Below are 19,523 nucleotides of genomic sequence, written 5' to 3'. Positions count from 1 at the left end.
GGCGATGAGGGTGTTGGCCTCTTCTCCCAAGTAACTAGTGATAGGACAAGAGGAAATGGCCTCAAGTTGCGCAAGGGAAGGTTTAGATTGGATATTAGGAAAAATTTCTTCACCAAGAGGGTGGTCAGGCATTGGAACAGGCTGCCCAGGGCGGTGGTGGAGTCGCCATCTCTGGAAGTGTTCAAAAAACGTGTGGATGTGGCACTTCAAAACATGGTTTAGGGAACATGATGGCGCTGGATTAATGGTTGGACTTGATGATCTTGAAGGTCCTTTCCAACCTAGTGATTCTGTGATTCATTGCACTGTCTCCTCCTTGAACGGTGTCCTTGCATGAAACGACTTCCCTTGGTGGCTGGGTTCATAGCAATTAATTCAGATAATACCTGAAATGAGCTGTAGCCCTGAGCCCTCCGGCTGATGAAGTGCATAGCAGCGTGGGCACAGCAGAGGAGCAGAATGGGTGCACTGTTGTCTGTGCTGGGTGCTGTGCTTGAGAACAGTTGGAGCTGGCAGGTCTTGGCAATGAGATCTGTTTATTTGTTCCCTATCTGACAGTCCCTTTTTGCTCCCCATTGTGTGCATCGATCACCATGAGAGATGTTCCTGAAAGATACAGTGGCGAAGTTCTGTACATTCAGGAAGAGCTATCATTGCTAATGAACATGACAGCCCTCGCATGAGCTGGTAGAAATGGCAGTTAGTTACAGAGGTAGGAGTCCTCTCAGATCATTCCCATAAAATAAACCCTATCGTGACCGAGGGGTTACTCACTCGTGTATGCTTGTGAAAAATACTGGAACATGGTTCTTTGAGCGTCACTGGCCTCTATTTAATTGTGCAGTGCTTTAACAGGCTAATGCAGGCAAACTGTGGGCATCTAATGGAATTATTAAATACAATAGAGTATTTCAATTGGAAGGGACCTACAATGTTCATCTAGTCCCACTGCCTGACCAATTCAGGGCTGACCAAAAGCTAAAGCACGTTATTTTATTAGGGGCATTGTCCAAATGCCTCTTAAACACTGGACAGGCTTGGGGCATCGACCACCTCTCTAGGAAGCCAGTGCTCTAGTGAAAAAATGACACCGACTAAATGATCTAGAAGGATGTGTTGGAGTCTTCTATCATTTGAAAGGGCTGTAGGAAGGTTCCCTGGTGTCCCCCCTATTGAGACAAGAGTTAGAACCTGATTTGGGGGAAGACGCTGTGGCATAAACATGGATAACTCAAAACTGACCTCTGTCATGTTCTTACACAATTTTCCCTTCTTCAGTGAATCCGAGCATGCAGTTTGGTTATTGTAATACTGCTTACTGATGTTTAAAATAGAGTTAGCGGGAAAATGCCGTTGAAGCATTTTCACAAACAGCAAGATGAGCAATTTCTTTTAAAAAAAAGAAAATTGTCAATCAATCACATTCATACCCTGATAGCTTTAATGGCCTTTTTGTAAAGATTCAGCTCTGGTTTTATGCAGTTGTTAGTCAGCCAGTGCTCTTGAATGTGACCTGGTCATTAAGAATTGTTTTTAACTTTTCCGTGCTGTAATGAGGTGTAATGGGCCAGTTGTTGGAGACTAAATGTTTCATTGATTGCAAGACCTGTGAAACAAAATACTTGGAAATCTTCTGACACTGATTAATGTAGAGACTTGAAAAGGTGTGTGCATCAGAAATGTACCTGCTTTAGTTCTCATTTGCTCTTTGGTGTGTGACATTTAGGAAGATCAAATTAGCATCTCTTGTCCTTTCAATTATGTGTAGCATTAAGTGGAAATGAAGAAAAATCTGTTTCTAGAAAGCACAGTACATTGGAACGTTAGTTGAGAGTAGTTGACCGTTACATAAAGAGGACTATAAAATTTCTTTCTTTTTTAAATAAACTATCAGTTGTGACTTCATTTCCTGACTCTAGTAATGTCGAGAAAATCATGTTAATCAAATTGCACTGTTTTCCAGAATAGTGTGATTTTTCCTCTCCAAGTGGAACAAATGAACCTAATTATAGTAAAGCATTTGATTTTCTTCTTTTTCCCTCCTTACTGGTAATTAGTCTTTAGTTGTTCCTGCAACTAATTATACCTCTTAGTGTCTTAAAATGCTTACAATATCCAGTCTGAAAGAGAGAATTAGCAAGTACATTATTAGTGGGTCATTTATCAGTTGCGTGTGTCTTTTAGATGAATATACATTGCAGTTGAGATGAATTCTGTGATTTTTGTGTCTATACAGAATCCAAATAAAAATATATATAATTATTTTTTAAAGGAGAATCATTGGCAAGGTTGGCTAAGAAACAACATAAACATATTCTTTAAAAATATCGATGAAGGGTCATTGACAATTCTTAGTAAGTCTGCTTTTGTAAGTGAATTGTAAGAGATGGCATTTACTGGCATTCTAAACTGTAATTGCTTTTGTTACGGTTATTTACTGAATAAGTGAGTTGTGACCCCATACAACTGGGTAAACAGTAGCAGTATTTCCCTTTCATAGCATATGAAAGATTATTTGTGTGGGTATTAAACTGTTTTAAAATATTTTGCCAAACTAGATGTGTTTGCCATTTAAGGTGATAGTATTCTTCAATATAAATGAAAAATTGATAACAAAATAGAAGTTGTGTAATGACTATAAATAGTAATTGGGCACGGTCATTGTGCACACACTGTTTTTCTGGTCAGGAGATGAATGTCCCAAAGGCCGTAGACATACATCGATGTAGTCCTGGAATCTTCTAGTGACTCCAAAGAAGGAACAAATTTGTAACCAAATGACATAATCCCTCAAATTGATCCCTTCTACTTGGAGAATTTTACCTTAACGTGAGTATTTATTTCAGGAGGCATCACCCCTCATATCCCTCCTTGCAGGAGTGCCTGCTACCATGGTGCAGGCAGCAGAGGACATCGGAGCTGTAAGCTCAGTAGACTCTCAGTTGCCTTCCAGTGACCCAGGTTGTCGTTCCTCGCTCCTGCGTGGAAGGTTGTGAGTAGAGCCTTTACAGCCTGCATATGAGCAGGAGAGCCGTGCAAGATTTTCCTGGTATCGAAGGGAGATGTATTGTCCCACCCGTTTCAGTGCCTGCTAACCTAGAAGTTAGTGATACCCCTGGCAGTACTCTCTTCTTAATTGCATGGTAAGCTACTTCACTGTTTATAGAAAGCCTATAAGAAAGAGGGAAAAGTATCGTATTATAAAAATCCAGGCCAATATTTTCCAAGGTGAGAGGGACCAAAAAGCACTTGTCAGGAGGTGGTTTCCAAGGAAAACTAAAATGTGCTTTGAACAATAAAGCCAGTGCAGGGATGCAGATGGGGTCATTTTTTCTGCAGAAAGGTTCAGTTTTAGGAAGCTCCTAAATAATCTTCACCCGGTGATGCTAGAAACCTCTTCTCCCCCAAACGTGCTGAAGTAGTATTTAACAGAAGAAGCTATTTTCCCTTTATCCCAGCACAGTAACTCTGACCTAGTTACTTCTTAAAGAAGCATAACAAACAGCAGAGAACCCACGAATGAAATGGAGACCATCTGTCACAGCGTCCAGTGCAGTTTCCCTGGCTGTAAAAGTGGAATATCATATTTGATGGTTTGGTCTAAGCAGCAGTCTTTGCAGAAAGACAGTGCCAAGTACAGTCTTTGTGTGTTAGGAAGTGGTCATACATGTGAGCCTTGACCTGTATGTTTGGTCTGCATTAACGTGAAGAGAAGTAGAACAGAAACACAGAGGGATAAATTGCTAAATGTGCTGCCTCTGTCTGATGACTAGCATAATCATTATCTGGTTACCGCAAGTTTCAAGCAGTCTAATTAAAAAATTGTTTACACTCATGATTTGATCACGACAATTTACACCCATTTTAGCAGCAATTACTGATATGTATCAGGCCTACTGGCTTGTGAAATTCTATTAAAATACAAAATTAGATACATTAACATATCCGTGCAAAAACCTGCAGGAAAAATCATTTTCATATTGGGTAAAACAATGATGAAAAGAAATTAGCAATTAGCACCAAGACATATGGCGTGCTACAGTTTACTCTGCAAGCCTGGCTAAATAGAAAGTTAATATTCAGAAAAGTCTTTTGAATAGTCTGTCTTCGCTTCATACTGTTGCATCGTGTAGATGAGTATTGCTATTAACAGTGATCATATTTATATTAAGAGCATTCTGATCAGATACTTGGGGCTTTGCAGTAAGTGCTGTGCAAATGAAAGAGAAGAGGAAGAACTGTTCCAAGTATAACTTGTTAATGCATTTCAGCTTTGTTCTAGAAACAGGAGTAAGACAACATTTTTAGTAAATACAAGTTAACTGTATGTGCATCACCTTTTGAGACGAAGTGAAGTGTCAGAAAACCATGTAAAATGTTTGAGATGAGATGTTTCAGATATGAGGAATCTAGTGAGACATAGAATTAAATGCTATTCCATAAGTATGTTCAAAGAATCCCTGGTTTGGTGGGAAATTTAGTAATTAACTACACAAAAACCCAGTGGACCAATTCGCTCTTTTATCTACCAGACAGTAGATCATAAATAAGAGTAGCATCCAGACCAAAGAGTGTCACCATAATGAAAGCTATTTTCTAGACATCTGTAACAACCTCATAAGAAAAATAGTGCCTTGTCAGGGTAATGACTATTTAATATCTAAAGCGGTAATGGGGTTCAGCTTGGAGCAACAGCAACATGTTGGCCAGTTTTCCAAGAGCACAACTTTAGGTTCCAACTTCATTTTGCTGGAGTTGGTAAAGTAGAGACTACGCTTTGCTTCCTTAGTGAGCTTTGCCAAACCAGATTACTGAGACTGTCATGTCAGTAGGTAGTTCTGAACACGGTGTGCTGAAGGAGAATAATTTTAAGGTTCATAGACGCTATTAGTTGCTGCCATACGAGGAAAGTGGATTGTAATGCTGCACAAAAAGATAAAAACGCATATGGCTGTAAGAGCATTAGTTTGCTGCTGCTGAACTGTGTTTTGTTCTGTTTTGGTTTTAGCTCCTCTTATTTATATCTGCTGTTATTTATTAATACATTGCTATTGCAAGCCATAGTTCTTCTTGACTGCATAGTTTCAGCAGGTCACTGGATGCTCTCCCTAATTTCTCCCAGATTTTTCATTCAAATGCTGTTAATTCACATTAAGTTGTGCTTACTATTGTCTTTCCTCTCTGTTCCTTGACCAGAGTCAGAAAGTTCCTGCACACAGGAATCATTTGTCAGGTATTTTGCTAACCTGTCTTCCATTCCTCCTGAATGTGCCCAGAACCTCCTTCAAAAAAAGTAATTTTTCTTGCTACAGGGGAGCTTCTGTAGCTTAAGCCATCTCCCTTTTCAGTAACTCCAGACATCTGACAAGTGATTATCTGTGGTAAATATGGATTACGTGCTCAGATTCAGCAGCAGATGAAAGATGATCTAGTAGAAGCAAGCTAAAAATCGATTTTTGACTGCAAGTACTCTTTGTCTGGCCTGTGGATGTGCTAGGTAATTAAGCAAAGCAAACAAAACTCTTCCTATCTGACTATTATCACTTCTCTTCCTGCCTTTTTCTGCTCTCCATTTAATTTTGCTTTTCTAGGAAGGAAAAGTTGCCTCCTTCAGTGGGTCCTGTTATTATTCTGCCTATAAATAAAAATTACATTGACACTGCATTGTGGAGGTTAGTTTCTAAACACATTATGAACAAGTATAAATTACACAAGCTTTCCAAAAGGGTATTTTTTCAAAAACAGATCTACAGATCAGAGGGGCCAAGGCGTCCCATCTGTTTGGTCCACACCTCACTTTAGGGCTGGAAGTCGGGGTTGGCAGAGGTTGTGGGAGCACAAAACTCTTTTGGGAATGCCTGCTCAGGTGTTTCCCTTCCCTCAGCACCTAGCTGCAAAAGCCGACGCCGAAGAGTGGCTTGGAAAACTGCCCCAAAACTGCCATTCACCTGGCAGTGCTGAAAAGACAGGGTCAGCCTGGTCCTGGTTGTAGGAGCACTGATGGATGTGAGGATGGGGGATGCTGCAGATGTCCAGCTTTTCTTTTTAAGCTGAAGATTTTAAAATAAAGCAGAACTTAAAAAATTGTGTGTTGACTTTACTCCTATATCTCTGCCAGTCTAACAGAAAGAAAGTGCACTCTGTTCTTAAGATGTGGACCAGAGAGACATCTCAAGGTGCTTGTGGCTGGGGAAGGATAAGTTAGCACATTGGGAGAGGTATTATTATCATCGTACTTTCTACTTGGTTCCTGGCGTCAGGGCCTCCTCTACAGCATCTCTTGAAAAAACAAAATGGTACCTCTGTTTTGACCCTCACCAGAAGCTGTGCTCATCGTTCCTCTTTCGGTGAGTTAAGTCCATTCTGCTTCAGGCATCTAGGTTTCGTAGAGATTAATGACACTTTTTCTTGCACCAGCAGGAGCAAGCTTCAGCATAAAGCCAAGAGGTATTAAACCTTCTGATCTGCTTCAGCCAGGCACGGGGGTGGTCGGGACGCAGGCAGATTCCAACGTGCCAAGCACGATGGAAGGGAGCTCTGGCCTTGATGGCATCGCTGGAGACGGGCGTACTGAGCACTGGGGTTTCCAGGAATTGGAGCCGAGTTTGTGAAATGAAGTGCAAGTGCAGTAACTCCAGAGAAGCCGTGCCCAGCAGAGAGGATGGACAGCTTTTTTTCTGCTCAAGGGTGGGGGGAAACAAACCTACTTCCATTTCAAAAATGAAAGTTCTCTATCTCAGGGGATGAATTACATAGTTTTGTTTTGTTTTGAAGCTTTGCTTTCCCGGGTGCCACCTTGTAATGTAGGGAGCTGCTGGCGGGGAAAGAAAATCATGTAAATCAGTGAGCCCTTGATAATGTTCTTTAAACAAAATAGAGGAATGGTCTAAAAAAGTAAGTGGGGGCTATAATTGTGCACGTAACAGGGGTGTTGCAATAGTGATATTAAGAGCTGTTGATGTATGAAGATAATGTAGTTTAGTCTATAATTATGCAGTTGCCCATGTACACTGAAACGAAGCCTCAGGTCGCCAGATCAGACCAGTGCTGTACTAATGATTTCTCTCCAGCCAGAATTGTGGCAGATGACCACATTTTTCTGGGAGGCAGTAACAGAATCATTCAGATGGCTATTTTAGCCTTTGTTCTTAGCTCAAGATCGCTCTCTTATTTAGTGCTATATGGTAGATTTTCTTTCAAATTAAATTGTTGTAAGGACAAATGGGTTACTAACACATAAACAAAACCCAGGAGTTTGAAAGGGAACCTGCTGATTAAAATGTGCTGAGAACTAATGAGCGGAGGTAGAACGAGTACATTCATACTCCTCTGCTCGACTGGAAGTGACTGAAGTGGAGGAAACAAAATAGCTGCAACATGTAAAACATTTCCAAGAAGATCTTCACTGAGAATAAAAAGGTATTGATGAAAAACTAACAGCAGTGGTGTCTCCCAAACAATCGTTCTAGGACATTGTGTTCTCTCTCCTGCACTCTGTGTAGGTAAATGAATAATCCATGACAGACATGGAGAATTGGGACCGCTCAAGTGGTGAGGGGGAAGTCGTCTCTGGGGAGTGTCTCCAGCCCTGGAGAAAGTTGCTTTCTTTTCAATTTCTGCTGTTACTTCACTGGAGAGGACAGGCAACACTGCAGCGTGTTAACTCTGAGTAATACGAATTTACTTGTGGATGGTGCAAACTTAAAAAAAAAACAATGTGACTGTATTGCGAATGCCATTAACTCACCACAGAGGTAGTCTTTTTTCAAAGACTCAAGTATCAGTTTAAGGTATGCAGCCTACTATCTTTTAAATGTGACTGGGCAAACCTGTTAGAATTAAAGATTTCTTGGTGCATATTGGCACACTTCAGGGATTCACACAAATGGTCTCAGCGCGTAGACGTTGGAGAATGAACACCTCTTGGCTGAGACACACTCAAGCATGTTTTGTGCTTTTTTTTTGGCTGTCTTGGAAGAGGGGAGTGATGAAGAAACAAGAAACCAAAAGTAAACACACTTATATTTCTGTAAGTGCATTCCTATACAGGAACACTTTTGGCTTGTTTAAACCACTTGTGTCCCCATGTTATCCCACTCAGTTTTACCAATACAACTGTTTTAACGTGTGACATTGCACCAGCCAGGAAACTAATCCAGTATAAGACTACCCTACTTGGGGAGTTCTTTAGCCTCTGTCAGTTCTCAAATCCAGTTCACCTTTTAGCCCTATAAATACTGGTACTGAAGGAGCAGCACGGGGATGGGAATAGCCGGCCCAGGGAGGCCGGGGCAGGCGTAGCTGCCACACGTCCTAAGTTAGGACATCAGCACTAGCATTTGGTCATGATTTCACTGAAGCTTAAACTAACTTTTTCAACATTGCACTTGGATCAGCTAAAAGCGTATCCATTTTGGTAGAAGCGACAAGAAGTGTCAGCATGGAAAGCTGTGGTATGTCGGTTGTGTTTGACCATGTGCCCATCCCTCAGCTCAAGCCTCGTGGTGCGGGGAGGAGGCTCTGGTGAGCCGTGCGTCTGGCTCTTCTACAAGCCTGCCAGCTCCCATGGCACGATGTGCAAGTTATGTTGCTGCCCTGTGGAGACTGGGACTTATGTCTTCTCACATTCAATTTATGTATGATGTAAAACTCTGTTAGATGAGTGAAGTGGGATGTAGAAAAAAATCCACCACCCTCCATGTAGTTCAGCTATCGCCCTGAAAAACCAGAAAGATTTTTGATGGCTGTGTTTTGTTAATGACCGTGCTTATGGCATCCCACATCTGGTAAGGAAAACTCATTGACTGTGTTCAGACAGAGAACTGAATAGAGGCTGGAAGAAGGTGAGAGGGACATAGAGAACGTGGGAGCTTTTCTAAAAGGAGATGAAGTCAACTTTTAAATGTATAAGGGATGAAGTCGTTGCAAACAAGCTCAAAGCTGGCTTGTTCTTAAGAAAAATGTGTGGAACAGAGTTGGATAAAGCACAGTGGACAATGTCAGGCTTGCCAAGAAGGCAAAGGTATATAGAGCTCATGTTTAAATGTGCTTTTTAAATTAGATTTAGATTTAAATCTAAATCTTTAGATTTAAAAAATGAACTTGCAATAATATGAACAAATTGTCTTCCTTTAGACAATTTTTAACATATGCAGTTGTCACAGTAGCAATGTACAATCATGCTGATTCAACTTTAAGTGCATTGCAGTCCTTCAGCAGAAAGCCTGGGAGACTGAAAAAAGATTGTAGGATATATTGTTCCAAGTCTATAGCCGTGTACATCAAATAACTACACCTTTTAAAGACAACAGAAATAATTCTGGAGAAATACAAAGTACCTACTTTAGACATGAGGAAAATACTACATTGTTAGCAAAACATCACTAGTATTTTGAAGTTTAAAATATTCCACCATCATTATGTTTCTTATGTCATGATCTGCATCTTCAATCACAAATACAAAGCATTATTGTCATAGTGAAGCCTAATAGCAACTGAATTTGATTGACTTAGTCATCAGCCTTTCTTCTTCCAAAATTGGAAGCCCTCTTTCTTCAAAGATGGTTGCATCTCAGAAGGTTAAGTGTGCTTCCATTACAGTCTTGTGTATTGAACGTGGATGCAAGCATCTCTGTAACAGTTTTTTGCTTTCATTAACGGATGTTTCTTGAGATAGAGAAGTAAAAAGGGGTGGAAGTGGAAACCGGATGGAAGTATGAGTCCAGTTCCTGAATAACAGGAGGAGCTCAGGTTTTTTGCCAGATCCCTTTTTCAGGGTTATGAAACCTTAATCATATTCAAAAGGTGAAAGGGTAACTTCAGGACTAAGTCATTGGTAGTCACCATATGTTTGGCAAGTGTACCATAAGCCCAAGCTGGGGTGTGGGCGTGCTTGTGTGGTACCTGGTAAGGTATATTTATCCTACTTGCTTATCTTGCTCCATGGATGATTACAAGGAGGGCATTAGTCTAAAATACTGCATTGCATCTTTTTTGCTATCTGTTGCCCTTGGATCAGGGTCAGAGACAAGTCTCAGCACTTCTGTGAGTACTGCAGAGGTTTCTGAGCCAGCTGCCTGATTGAGCTACCGGAGTGGAGAGGGAGGGACAGACTAGTCTTGTCTTTTCAGTCGTCTTGCTGTCCTAAATACATATGCTTTGTTCACCGTGCGGTGAATCCCAAGAAATTCTATTCCGTGAGAACAGGTCTGTGGCAGTCTTTGGAAATGTGCCATAGCTGCCTATGTGAGCCTCAGAAACATGGGAGAGCAGGTAGACCTTACAACTGTGTGAGCATAAAGTTGGGGGAAAAAATTCTTCTTTGGAAACTTGCTCTAAAATCTCCTCTTAAAAACTTGTGGGCATAGATCTTTGATTTCCAATCAAGGTGAGAGGCTCACTTAAACTCGGTGGGGGTAGTAAGTCACATTAGTCCTCAGAGTACATTTCCAGCAATTTAAATTACCTGAACATTTCTTTTTATTACAGATGATTCTTGATCTCTCTGTTTGTACTTCCATGGATTTCAATCATAATGTAATATGAATTGATTTCTGTCCCTGAGAGCTAATGACAGACCCAGTTTCTTTGAAATGCTCAAATTGGTTATACTTTTTGTCTCATGCAAAGCCAAAGGACTTATTATCCAGGGTAAAGCTAGCACCTAGATAGGAAGGTCAAAAACAAATCTCTTTGTTGACTTCCTGGCAATTTAAAATCCACTGAAGTGGTTAAGGTATTTGAAAAAGTGTACTAAATAATGAAAAAAACCCTATGTGATTCTACGCAGTGAATTTTATGTTCTCTGGATTCAGACTATTGCAGGTAAGACCTAGTTCCCCAGCGGAGGCTAAGTGGGTTGATGCAAGATGCTGGGTCCTTCCCCTTTATTACCCTCCTCCCCATTCTGCTCAGCACCTGGGGGGTCAGGTTCTCAGTTAGGAATTGCTGGCTAACATACGACTATTACTGAAAAGCATTTCTCTGAGCAGAACAATTGAAAATAGAAGTCAGATTCTCTCCAGCAACTGTAGTTGTGTGTTGTTGGCCCCCCCACCCCCTTTTTTTTTAAGTGACATTGATTTTGTTCTGTGTTACATTGTTGGACAAGTTAGAGTATGCTGATGTTTGGTCTTGTCAATGGAAGTATTTTGGAAGACACTTCCTTAGTCTCTTTTTCTTCTTCTCAGCCTGCTCTCGAGCAGAGCTGTCAGCGCGGGTGTCCCAGAGCTCCTAAGCTGGCATCCTTTTCCATCCTCCATATCCCCCACGCTATAATCGTGCTTCCCCTGTGCCTTTTCACTCCCAGACCACGAGTGTTCTCTCTGAATCTGTTTCTGTCTCTGCTGTTTGCCTGTCTTCAGCCTGTGAACTCTTCAAAACTGAAAAGTGTGTAATATATTGCACGTATATTATGCAATCTGTATGTTCACGTTTAAATAGGGTTACCTTGGCTTAAGATGGCACAGGTTGAGTGTAAGATGTGGTCTTTGGGTCTTAATAAAGTCCAAATCAAGCAATAAAAGATTCAACATATTAATCTTGTTTTAAACATACTTCTAAACCAGCAGCACATGTGGTGAATTGCAGCAGAACACAGGTTGAATCTGTTTTGATTACTAGGTAGTAGGAAGTGCATTGACAGATGGTTTTCCTGATAATTCACATAATCATTTTGCAAGGTAAGTATTAGTTGCAAAAGAGACAGTGAACTACTGCTTTCCCTAACCTACTAACCATTGTTAGTGTGTTAATAACGTGACATTTTTATACTTGGCTTTAACAGCTCTGCAAAGCGTGTTGTGCCAGTTTTCATAATATGGATACCTTGTGCTGGTATGTGTAATAGCCAGAAATGTCAGTGCCACTCCAGAGTAACTACATGTTCTTATTTTTATTGTTTCCAGGTTTATTCCGATTTATAGGGGACCAAGTCATACATACAAGATACAAAGGCTGACAGAATCCACTTGTTACTCATTCAGAATACAAGCCGTCAATGATGCTGGGGAAGGACCTTTCTCAGAAATATGTACCTTCTGCACAACTAAGTCGGTCCCACCCACAATCAAAGGTATGTAATAGATTATTTTTTTCACATATATGTAAGTAACATGTAATTATTTAAGTAATTGGTAAGTATGCAGTGAATTTGTAAGTGTTAACGTAAGTATGCAATAACACACATGAAAAATCAGTTTGTCCTGCTTGTGTATTCCTGTGAATTGTGAAGTTGCATTATGGTGGGAAGCTAAATTATCACCAAAAAAAATTTATATAAACAATATAAATGTTGTACCAAACACAATGTTTGGTTTTACATAAACTGTTAAAATGCTGCTGCTAACAATAATGTTTACCAGGGGATTGCTCTGGATTACCACAGCACTTCTATAAGGGGTGTAACAGCTGTAGTACATAGGTATACACACCAACTTAAGCATTATTAAAGCTTAATGCTGTTTTTAGTTCTGTAGGTGATGTTCAGTGTAAAACATCAGAGTTTATTTTTTCTTTAATGTATAAAATCAATTATGATATTTCACATACATAAAGCATTAGATTTAGAACTCAGCACAGAATCACAGAATAGTTTGGGCTGGAAGGCACCTTTACAGGCCATCTAGTCCAACCCCCCTGCAGAGAGCAGGGACATCTTCAACTCGAGCAGGTTGCTCAGAGCCCCGTCCAGCCTGACCTGGGATGTCTCCAGGGATGGGGCATCTCCCACCTCTCTGGGCAACCTGGGCCAGGGTTTCACCACCCTCACTGTGAAACATTTCTTCCTTCTATCTAGTCGAAATCTGCCCTCTTTTAGTTTAAAACCATTACCCCTTGTCCTATCGCTATGGGCCCTGCTAAACAGTCTGTCCCCATCTTTCTTATAAGCCCCCTTTAAGCTGGGAAGGCTGAAGTAAGGTCTCCCCAGAGCCTTCTTTTCTAATTAAATGAAGTTTTATAACGTAACGTCTTTTATGGTGTGTAAATTTTGGCCTAAGTAATTTTGCTCCTTCCTTCCAAGGAGAATATTACAAGGCAGCGGATTTGCTGTATGGGTTGTATTTGTTTGGCATCTGCTTCAGTGCAGTTTCTGGAAGAGGGTATCTGCATGTTTGGTGTAAAGTTTGAGGGTAAATATACTTACCCAACGGTGAATTAGTCGTAAGGTACGCAGCGATGCGAAGGCAGCTCACGCTAGGTGAACCAGGCTGGCCGAGGTGACGGTAGCAGGGAGGGTGAGCTTCACAACCTCAGCATCTGCAAGTTGGCGGGGTGCCTGGGCGCAGGCAGGCACGATTCCGTGGTGCCATTGCTTCTCTGAGCTGCACTGAGTGGATGAAACTAGCACAGGGATGCCGGCATGCACTGTTGTCACATTTTCATTTTGTCGGATAGAAATCCATTTTATTAAATTTAGATCTCACCTAGGTTTTTGTTTTGAACTCCCTGGCTGCCTATTTACTTCCTGTTAAATATGACTCATACCCTGGACTGAATATCAAGCGGTTAAGATCTGGTGCAAATACCAGGCTCTGTGTGGGCTGGGACCACAGGTACATGACAGAACACTGGCTGTAACAGAGAAAAGGGCACCACAAAAATTGCGTTAGTGAACGCTGCCTTGGGGAGGTAATGCTACAGGGAAAAGCGATCTGTTGAGGCAAAGTGATGGTGTTGATTCCCTTCCATGTCTGGAGCGATGCAAGGGAATGTACGTGATAAACATAGTACGGTTTTTCATGTATCAGAAGCACATGTTTACTCTCCTATAAAGTATCCTCATTACTCACTTAGTGATGCCAACCCTAAAATAGCATTGTGGTTAATGGCAGTGTTTTGTAAGCGTCAGGTAAAAATTTATGTGTATCGGGGTGAAGGATGGAAGGAGGAGGGAAAATAACTGAGAATGTTGTTGTCAGCTGAGATGAAGATGTCTATTATCAGTCTCTCAACACTGGCAGATGTGCAGAGAGAAGTAAATGGATATTGATTACATTTGGGTCCACATATGATTCATGTGTTCCTCGTGGGTGGTAGCGAATTAATATAAAATTCATGTAATGTATGCAGCAGCAGCAGCATTTGTTTCTTTGATAGCCTCTCCTGTTGTCTGTTTTCCTAGGGTTGGGAATCTAGATTGCCTTTAACAAGCTCATGTCCTTGCACGTGCACATGTTAACCACTTGGTAAAGTGTTCAGCGCCGTTTTTTTCTCCCATTTTCATTGGTTTTGGTCATGTGCTTGCTTGCTCTGCCTGATCAAGAGGTTGGTGGACCGTGGTTGCTGTCGCTGTTATTTTGATGCCTTCCAGTGGCAGATGCTTAGTCGTACGTGCAAACTTGCTGCTGCTGTTAGCACTCTGCTCGGCTCACCTGCAAGCTTGCCGTCGGGCGTAGTACAGCATCTTTTGGCTTTCAGCTGGCGAGAGATCCTCTCCCAAGGACGGCAGCATTGTAACGGCTGACAAATGGAATTTCTCTGGTTCTAGTGAAAGCACCAGCCTAAGGCTGGCTAGAAACAGCAGGTCTGGTCATCTGAACGTCAGGCTCCAAACTAGATACGAGTCCAAGTCTTTAAAATTATGCCTGTACTTTTGCTTCCCAGGCTGGACTTAATCTCTAATACAGAAGATTATTTAGCTTCCCTTTTCACATTCCTTCTCCTGTTTTTCCTGAATGCAGTGTTTGATATTATTCCTCTCTTTCAGTGTAGCATGGGAGGAATGCGCAGTCGTCTCAACTGGCACAGGTGTTTGCTCAGAGCTACACAAAATTGCTGCTTTTATTAATGCCAGTGTAATTCATGCGTTGGCTTCTGCTTTGAAAAGATCAGTGCACAGCACTGCAATTCAATTTTAGAAGTTCAAAGTTTTCTATCATATCCACTCCCCCTTTCTAGTGGCTCACACAACTGACAATGAGAGATGCTCTAAGAGCTTACTGTCCTGCTGAAGTGATCAGAGTCCTACGCTAAACTTCTTAGGAGCTTGTTAATCAGCTCTAAATTTCACTCAATTTTCTGTGGATAGTGTTCATTATTGTTTAATACCACAAGAATCCTGAACTGCTTAATCAGGCAAGACTGTCCTGAGATAAATGAGACTTTGGAGTGATGGAAGTTTTACTTCTTTCATCCAGTGGCGATGGCAATTTGATGTTTTGGCCGCATAAATACAGTGCAGATTATGTGCTACTAACGCCTGTGATGTTCTCGTATATATTACAGTGCGCATGGAATGAACAAGATTTCAGTGCAGTCTTTATATCAAACATTAATGCATTTCATTTTATTGTAGCCCCTCGAGTGACACAGCTGGGAGGAAATGCCTGTGAAATTACCTGGGAAATGGTCCCACCCATGAAGGGAGATCCTGTTGGTTATGTTCTGCAGGTACTGGTTGGAAGAGAATCTGAATACAAGCAGGTAGGAAAATTATTTTAATATTGCTAAATTGATGACATAATGGAAAAGTTTTTGAACACTGGCTGTGCTGCTTCTTTCTATTGTGTTGAATTACACCCTATGGCTATGTGTCAGGTGAACCTTGGTAAAGGCTAAGTCAAAATTAAAGGCTGTAATAGGTTGTTTTCTCCCCTAAGGGAGTGTATAGAACGTCGTTACCTTACTGGGCTGATTTGTGCTCTGTCCGTAGTTAATCACTATTTCTAACTGAACTAATCTTGGAAAAGTTACAATTCTGTCCACCCATGCTTGCTTCTGAACTGGCTGGTGCTAACCATTGTCTGAAGATGAAGTAGGCAGATTCTCTTCCTTGTTCACTAAGCCAATTCCAAGACCCTCCATCAAGGATTTCAGTAAAGTACACAACTTCTAATTGTGTTTTTTTCAGCCTGATCCCATTCCTGTCTAAGGTTTTGATGCATGGATGTGTAACTGCTGTATATGAGCTGCCCCACAGAAAAATCTGTCCTTTCTTGCACTGTGGAAACAAAGTGAATGAAGTACGGCTGATGCTTCTTTCCGTGCCTATCTTGGTTAGAGATCACAAGTGGACATTTCCACAGAGCACCCAAAACAGAACAGCTCATTTACAGCTAGATCTTTTATTTCATTTATCATACCTCTGACTGTGTGATTTACAGTGCATTTCATCTGTGCCTCGTCTTCTCCCTGTTCTTTCTTTCATTGTCATGCAGATTCTGAGTAAGTCCAAATTAGGGAATGAGATATGTTAAACCTTAAACTCTTAAAATATAAATAAGGTAGTACTAAAATATGAATAAAGTAGTACTTCCTTTGCAACTGTGTCTTTGCTCCTCTTCAGTCTATTTTTGAGTATTACTGTGAATTAATTATCAAAACTAACATAAATGCAAGACAATTCATGTGGATGCTAAAGATTCAGAAACCTACCTATTGTTTTTGTCAGGAAACATTTTCGGTGCTGGTATAGGTAATAAAACCTCTGTGTACTGTGTTGGCCTCGTAATGTCAGTGCTAAGTGGATAAGTGGACCCATTTTGCTGTTGCCTGATTTACAAAGTAGCCTTGACGTACAACCTCCGCATGCTCTAGTAAGCATAGCTTCAGTTCTTAAAATGTTCTGGATGTCCTTGGGGAGAATTGGGCATGGCTTCATGTTCCTGTAAGGTAGGTGATGGCTTAATCTTCACATTCAAGAAATTGTGGTATGAAAAAACACAGCAATAAATGAAATAAAAAGTACCTTCAGGGTCTTACGCTGTAGGTCTTCATTTCTCATGACGCGTGACCCTGATGAGGGGTGTTTTGCTTGAGTTTTCACAAGTGACTCACTGGAAGAAGCTCCCGTCTGGGATGCTCAAAGCTAACACTGTGACTTCTGTAGTTGGGCTGGCTGATAACCAGCCATGGAAAAGAGGGAGTTCCACTGTTTCACCTTCTCAGAAATCAGTTTTGCCCATCAAAATGATTTATCTTCATCATGAATGTGAGTGTCATCTCAGCACTGGGCCACATCGCTGACTTAGTGTCCATGAGCTGAGCTGCAGTAGCTATGTGCATGCTCTTAGCTCCTATTCTGTGAACAGGAGGTAAAATACATAAACATCTTTCAGATGCATTTCACTTTACCTTTGCTGTGACATGTGTCTGATCACTTGCTACTATTTAGCTGAAAAGTAATGTTAGTGATACGTTAATTACGTTTCAAGGCCAAGTCCTAAATTTACTTTTAAATCTGTTTTGTTCCCTGCAGATGACATATATATTTTGCGTATGAATCTCAAGAGGCATACTGTATTAGAAAAGTTTTGCAAATTGTTTTGAAGGGTTGCACAAATGAAAAATATTGTAGATTTTTGGGCTATTAATTATGCCCATGAGAAAGAACGGTATCTTAAGCGAGTGGAGTTTCTATAGCAGTCACCAGTGCATTTTGCAAGATCCAGGGATAGCATAGCTGGGTAAGAAGGAGATAGATAGCTGCATGAAGTAATTTTTTATGCCCTACTGACATGGAAATAAAGGCAACAAATAGCTATTTCAAGCTATTTATGGGCTGTGCAGGACTTAATACCACATGTTAGGGTCACTCATCCTCAGATGCTTTCCCCTTCACTCACCCTCCAGGACACAGCTGTGTCTGTTCTGCAACATAGAATATCCCAAGTAGGAAGGGACCCATAAGGATGACATGTCTTGCATTCAGCCCAAACACAGATGAGTTTCATAGAATAAAAATCCACTTTTAAAATCATCTTAAAATTGAAACTTTTTCAACCAATGAACATATAAAACTGTTTCCCTGTTACAAGGCTGTAATCCTGTCAATAATCAGATCACTTGATTTGCAGCAATTTAAAGGCAACTGTTTAAGGCAAGGCATTAAACAGTTTTAACTTGGAAGACATGTTCCAAACCCCTGGAGCCATATCTCTGTGTCTACTCCCAGTTGATTTACTTCAGATGAATACAGCCGATAGGTGACCAAAACCAGTTTCCTCATTTTATCTTAAAGCCCTAATTCTTGCTTTCAGTGTTGAAAGGAGTAAAAGCTTATGAGCATAAGTTCATGTGCAGGTATATCCTGGAGCAGGACAAACCAATTAAAGGGTAAAGCATTTACTGAGCATTACCATCTGTAGAGGTGACGATGCACAGCAGAAATAAGACGATCATGCATGTTAATCTGTTTTTTTGTGTAGGGATGGGAGAATGATCTACGTCTACGTTTCTCCCCCAGGAAATTTTACAAAGATATTGTTATACTGACAGACTTACTAGGAACATGACAATATGACTTTTGTGATACTGACTTAGTGTTCATACTGTTATGTTTTTTAAGCTGGTGTGATGGTTTTATTGACAAGACTGTTGGATGCTTTACGTAGTAGAATTTAGTCTCTTCATCGAAATAAAAGCTTAGAAAAGGAAGATGCTATCATGACAACTGAGTTAGAACTTTTTCATGATGATTGTGTTTGAGTTTTCAAAATGTGGCTATATCCTGTGACTATTTGGGGAACAGTTGTGCACACACAGTGGCACGGTGCCGAGCACAGAGTCTCCCTGGTCTCAATAAGAAAGCTCACAGAATTCCTTACCCAGGCAGCACAAATGTGACGCTAGATTCCGATTTCTGGGAAAATTTTATGTTCCAGATCTTGATCCAGCTCTTTGCTAGGAAGCTCTTCAGAAGGTGCAGAATGCGATGTTCTCCAGTATTGATTTCATTAATAGAAAGAAAAAAAATCCACCTGGGCACTTTGTGCTGACTAAGCATGAAGTAGTCTGCACACTGAAATAAGTGGCCATGTCTCGCTTCCCTTATTCACACAGCGTAACTCTTTAGTATGTAGCACTGATTTTTCTGGAACTGCCTGTGGACCAGTATGAAGCAGGGTATCGTAACACCTGTCTAGTGTGTTTTGTATCTAAAGTGAATAAATATAGAAAACTCATTATGAAATAAAACGCTAATAGGAGGAAACAAAGTCTTATCTGTTAACTCTCAAAGTTTGAGCTCCTTATTAATGTACTGCTGTTTATGCCATCCTGGAGATGAAGCTCTCGAGAGATGTAAGGATACCTAAGAGCAGACCACCGATCTGTACTTGCACCTCGCTTACGTTACAGAAACAAATTCAAGTTGTAGAAAAGAATCATTAACTTACGTAGTAAGCTAAATCGCTTCAGCATTTTCCTTCCACTGCCGCAACACTAGCCACCGACATGCTTTTGGGTAAAGCTATGGTTCTCTGGAGATCATCACACCTGAGCTGCCTCCTTCCCCCGGTAGCCCAATATATGCAGCCCTCAGCCTCCCAAAAGCCACCGCTCCTCCATCATTTGACCTGGCAGAGGTGCTATCAAAGTACTCAAAAGCCCTTTTTTTCAGGCTGGGGCTATAGCAATCCCTGCCCTCCTCTGGGAGAACACGTTGTAAATATTTCTCAGCTGAGGATTGTGTCTGAAGAACTGGATTTGCAGGAACTAAACAGATAACAATTCAGCTCCCTAAAAAGTGTGTTTAAAAAAAATAGGAAATACTCCTTTTCCTGTTTCTCAAGCGGCATGTTCCT

At 41.0% G+C, this 19,523-nt stretch overlaps 1 protein-coding gene across 1 annotated transcript in view; it reads left to right on the top strand.

Moving 5' to 3' along the window:
* Positions 1 to 19,523, top strand: part of FNDC3B (fibronectin type III domain containing 3B) — a gene marked incomplete at its 5' end in the record, with an annotated part of 171,106 nt that overhangs the window by 145,745 nt on the left and 5,838 nt on the right. Inside the window, 2 exons of the mRNA XM_082003685.1 lie at positions 11,907 to 12,073; positions 15,296 to 15,423. Coding sequence (XP_081859811.1) covers positions 11,907 to 12,073; positions 15,296 to 15,423 — 295 coding nt within the window. The remainder of the gene's footprint in view (positions 1 to 11,906; positions 12,074 to 15,295; positions 15,424 to 19,523) is intronic.

This window comes from Phaethon aethereus (genome assembly GCF_964289735.1).
Source record: "Phaethon aethereus genome assembly, chromosome: 9".
Taxonomy (NCBI): domain Eukaryota; kingdom Metazoa; phylum Chordata; class Aves; order Phaethontiformes; family Phaethontidae; genus Phaethon; species Phaethon aethereus.
The sequence above is the reverse complement of the archived record's forward strand: the minus strand, read 5'-3'. Positions and strand labels throughout refer to the sequence as shown.